General features: G+C 46.1%; 1 protein-coding gene across 2 annotated transcripts in view; it reads left to right on the top strand.

The window, feature by feature from the left end:
* Positions 1-1,764, top strand: part of LOC102878839 (histone H2A.Z) — a 2,495-nt gene extending 731 nt beyond the window's left edge. For both annotated transcript variants that reach the window (XM_006918869.3, XM_006918868.3), the window contains exons 2-5: positions 112-189; positions 472-585; positions 926-1,055; positions 1,324-1,764. In XM_006918869.3, coding sequence (XP_006918931.1) covers positions 112-189; positions 472-585; positions 926-1,055; positions 1,324-1,385 — 384 coding nt within the window. In that variant the 3' untranslated portion in view covers positions 1,386-1,764. The remainder of the gene's footprint in view (positions 1-111; positions 190-471; positions 586-925; positions 1,056-1,323) is intronic.
* The last annotated feature ends 1,243 nt before the right edge of the window (positions 1,765-3,007 follow it).

Here is a 3,007-nt window from a genome sequence, read left to right as displayed (position 1 = left end):
CTCGGGGGCGCGCTCGCGCCCAGGCCGCGCTGTGGTGGGGGAGGGGCGCTCCGCCTTGGTAATCCTATATTCTCCGTTCCTCCTTCGCTCCCGGGCGTGTGCGCGCTGCAGGCTGGCGGTAAGGCTGGGAAAGACTCCGGAAAAGCCAAGACAAAGGCGGTTTCCCGCTCGCAGAGAGCCGGCTTGCAGGTCAGTGGTTGTTCGTGCGGTTTGGAAATTGTGGCGTTTTTCTTTCCTCCTTGTTTATTATCGCTCTAGATGGGCGTTTTATCTTTGCGTGGGTGGTACGGTGTCGCGACTTGGTTCGCCGATAACGATAAATATCGGCGGCGGTGGGGGGGGGGAGCAATCACGTGTGTCGATGCTGGAGCGCTTTGCTGCACCAGCGTCCGTGCCCCTTGATTTGGCGTGCGTATTATTATCTTCGACTCATATCTTCGTGCATTTATGTTTGTATGTGCTTAACATTAGTTTCCGGTGGGCCGTATTCATCGACACCTAAAATCTAGGACGACCAGCCATGGACGTGTGGGCGCGACTGCTGCTGTGTACAGCGCAGCCATCCTGGAGTACCTCACCGCAGAGGTAAATGGGTGTACGCCTATAATCTGGAAAAGGTTTGGTGGTGGAGGGGGCGGGGGGACAGCGGCGAGAGGGAAGGAGGAAAGTGATGCAAGAAAACTCCCAGGCCCTAAATGCGGTGAGAAGCCTCTGAGAACGCTAGAGGGAGCTGGAGATCATGAAGGAATCCTGCGCTTGAGCTGCTCTTGGAAATAAAATTGCGTGTCCCTTTTATAGCTTTTGCGTATCTTGCCGTCCAAGTAGTGGGGGGAACCACAATTGGTCGTTCATGGAGACTGGATACCGCTCTGGCTCTTGGCTTTAAGGAGAGTTGGAAGGAAATTGATTATACTCTGCCTTCTAGGTACTTGAATTGGCAGGAAATGCATCAAAAGACTTAAAGGTAAAGCGTATTACCCCTCGTCATTTGCAACTTGCTATTCGTGGAGATGAAGAATTGGACTCTCTCATCAAGGCTACAATTGCTGGTGGTGGTATGTAAATACTAGAATTTTATTTTAAATTCTTTTAAGAGGAAAGGATTCTTTGCTTTAATTTCCACTAGTAATTTTTAGTCTAGAAGAGGGCACGTGAGTATATTTTCACTGATATGCGGCATGGTCGCATCATGAAATATGATTTCCGAACATAACTGAATTTTTATTCTGCATACTTGATCTTCAGATTTAAAGACATTTCCAGTGTGATTTTTTTTTTTTTTTAACGTGTGTATAAAACAATTTATTCCTGTCCCTCTCGTAGGTGTCATTCCACACATCCACAAATCTCTGATTGGGAAGAAAGGACAACAGAAGACTGTCTAAAGGATGCCTGGATTTCTTATCATCTCAGGACTCTAAATACTCTAACAGCTGTCCAGTGTTGGTGATTCCAGTGGACTGTATCTCTGTGAAAAACACAATTTTGCCTTTTTGTAATTCTATTTGAGCAAGTTGGAAGTTTAATTAGCTTTCCAACCAACCAAATTTCTGCATTCGAGTCTTAACCATATTTAAGTGTTACTGTGGCTTCAAAGAAGCTATTGATTCTGAAGTAGTGGGTTTTGATTGAGTTGACTGTTTTTAAAAAACTGTTCGGATTTTAATTGTGATGCAGAAGTTATAGTAACAAACATTTGGTTTTGTACAGACATTATTTCCACTCCGGTGGATAAGCTCAATAAAGGTCATATCCCAAACTGGTTGTGTTTTAAATTTGCTTCACTAATAGGAACTTTTCTTTTGAATGGGTATCTCATCTAGCAATAATTTAAGTGTATTTTCTGGAAATTTCTCAAGAGCAACAAAGAAGGCCCAACTGTAAATTTTAACGTTTTGTAATAAGCTATTAAAATAATTTAAACTGGCACAAGTATTTTAGGCTGTTTGACTAAGTCTTTTGACAGCTTTCTGTATGTGACAGCCCTACTACACTGTTGTGCAACTGCTGTGGTGGAGAGCCAGGCAGGTAGGAAAGTCCTGTCTAGCTTAGACTGGAGATGCTTTCTGTGTGCTACACTTTTGAAATCATCTGAAATAAATTGCTCAATCAGTAACATCTTTGGGAATTACTATTCTCATTTTACAGGAGAGAGGATTTCTTAGGAAGTCCTGAGTTTTGGTATTTCCTTGCATGGCTAACAGCTTGACTGAATATTGTAAAAAATGCTTATTTTATGATTAGGTCGAGCGGATTGTTTTGCACTATGGTTTCTGGCAAATTAGTCAAGTTTTTTTAAATTTGGTTGAGAACATTGCCAAGAATTAAGTGGCGCTTTCCTCCCACTGAGGAAACCAACATAATATGGTAAGCATTTCACAGGGGCAATGTCATGAAAAAAGGGAGAAAACCAAGTTCTATGACGGTACCTGGAGAGCTGGTTCCTGCCTTGTTTTGGTCATAAAGGGTTAGGGTTAAAGGCTTTTCACCAGAATAATTGCAAATTGCTTTGTACCTCCTAGGTATCCTGAGAATTTAATGGAATCTGGGTCAGAAAAATGTGTAGCTGAAGTAGGCAACAAAACAAGCCCCAGAGTTAGGGTCTAAGGACGCTGTAATGTGTTCGACACCTGTGCCGGAAGCCCTGCGTAGGGACTGACCGCGTCCTCACCTGACTGAATCCTCCAAAGGCTATAGGGTTCCGGAGTCGGGGCCTTCGATTCCTGGTAATTTTCCTGGAAACAAGCATCCTTCAGTTTGCATGTATCCGTCGCCCCCGCGGACTCAGGGCCGCGCGCGTTGGTAATGGGGCAGTGCACCGCCAATGCTGGTGGCAGGTCCCCGCCTCGGCGGAATACCCCAGTAGGCCGCGGTGCTAGTGTCGCCTGCCCGCCCCCTCGGGTTGTGCGGCCCTGAGCCTCCCCGCGCCGCGCACGGACTACGGAGTCGGCTCGAACACCCAGGCCCTGGAGCTCGACCCCGGGGCTGGGAGATGCGGCTCGCGCAG

The sequence above is a fragment of the Pteropus alecto genome, unplaced genomic scaffold (assembly GCF_000325575.1).
Source record: "Pteropus alecto unplaced genomic scaffold, ASM32557v1 scaffold5, whole genome shotgun sequence".
In the NCBI taxonomy this organism is placed as follows: domain Eukaryota; kingdom Metazoa; phylum Chordata; class Mammalia; order Chiroptera; family Pteropodidae; genus Pteropus; species Pteropus alecto.
Note: the sequence above shows the minus strand (reverse complement) of the source record. Positions and strands in the feature narration are given on the sequence as shown.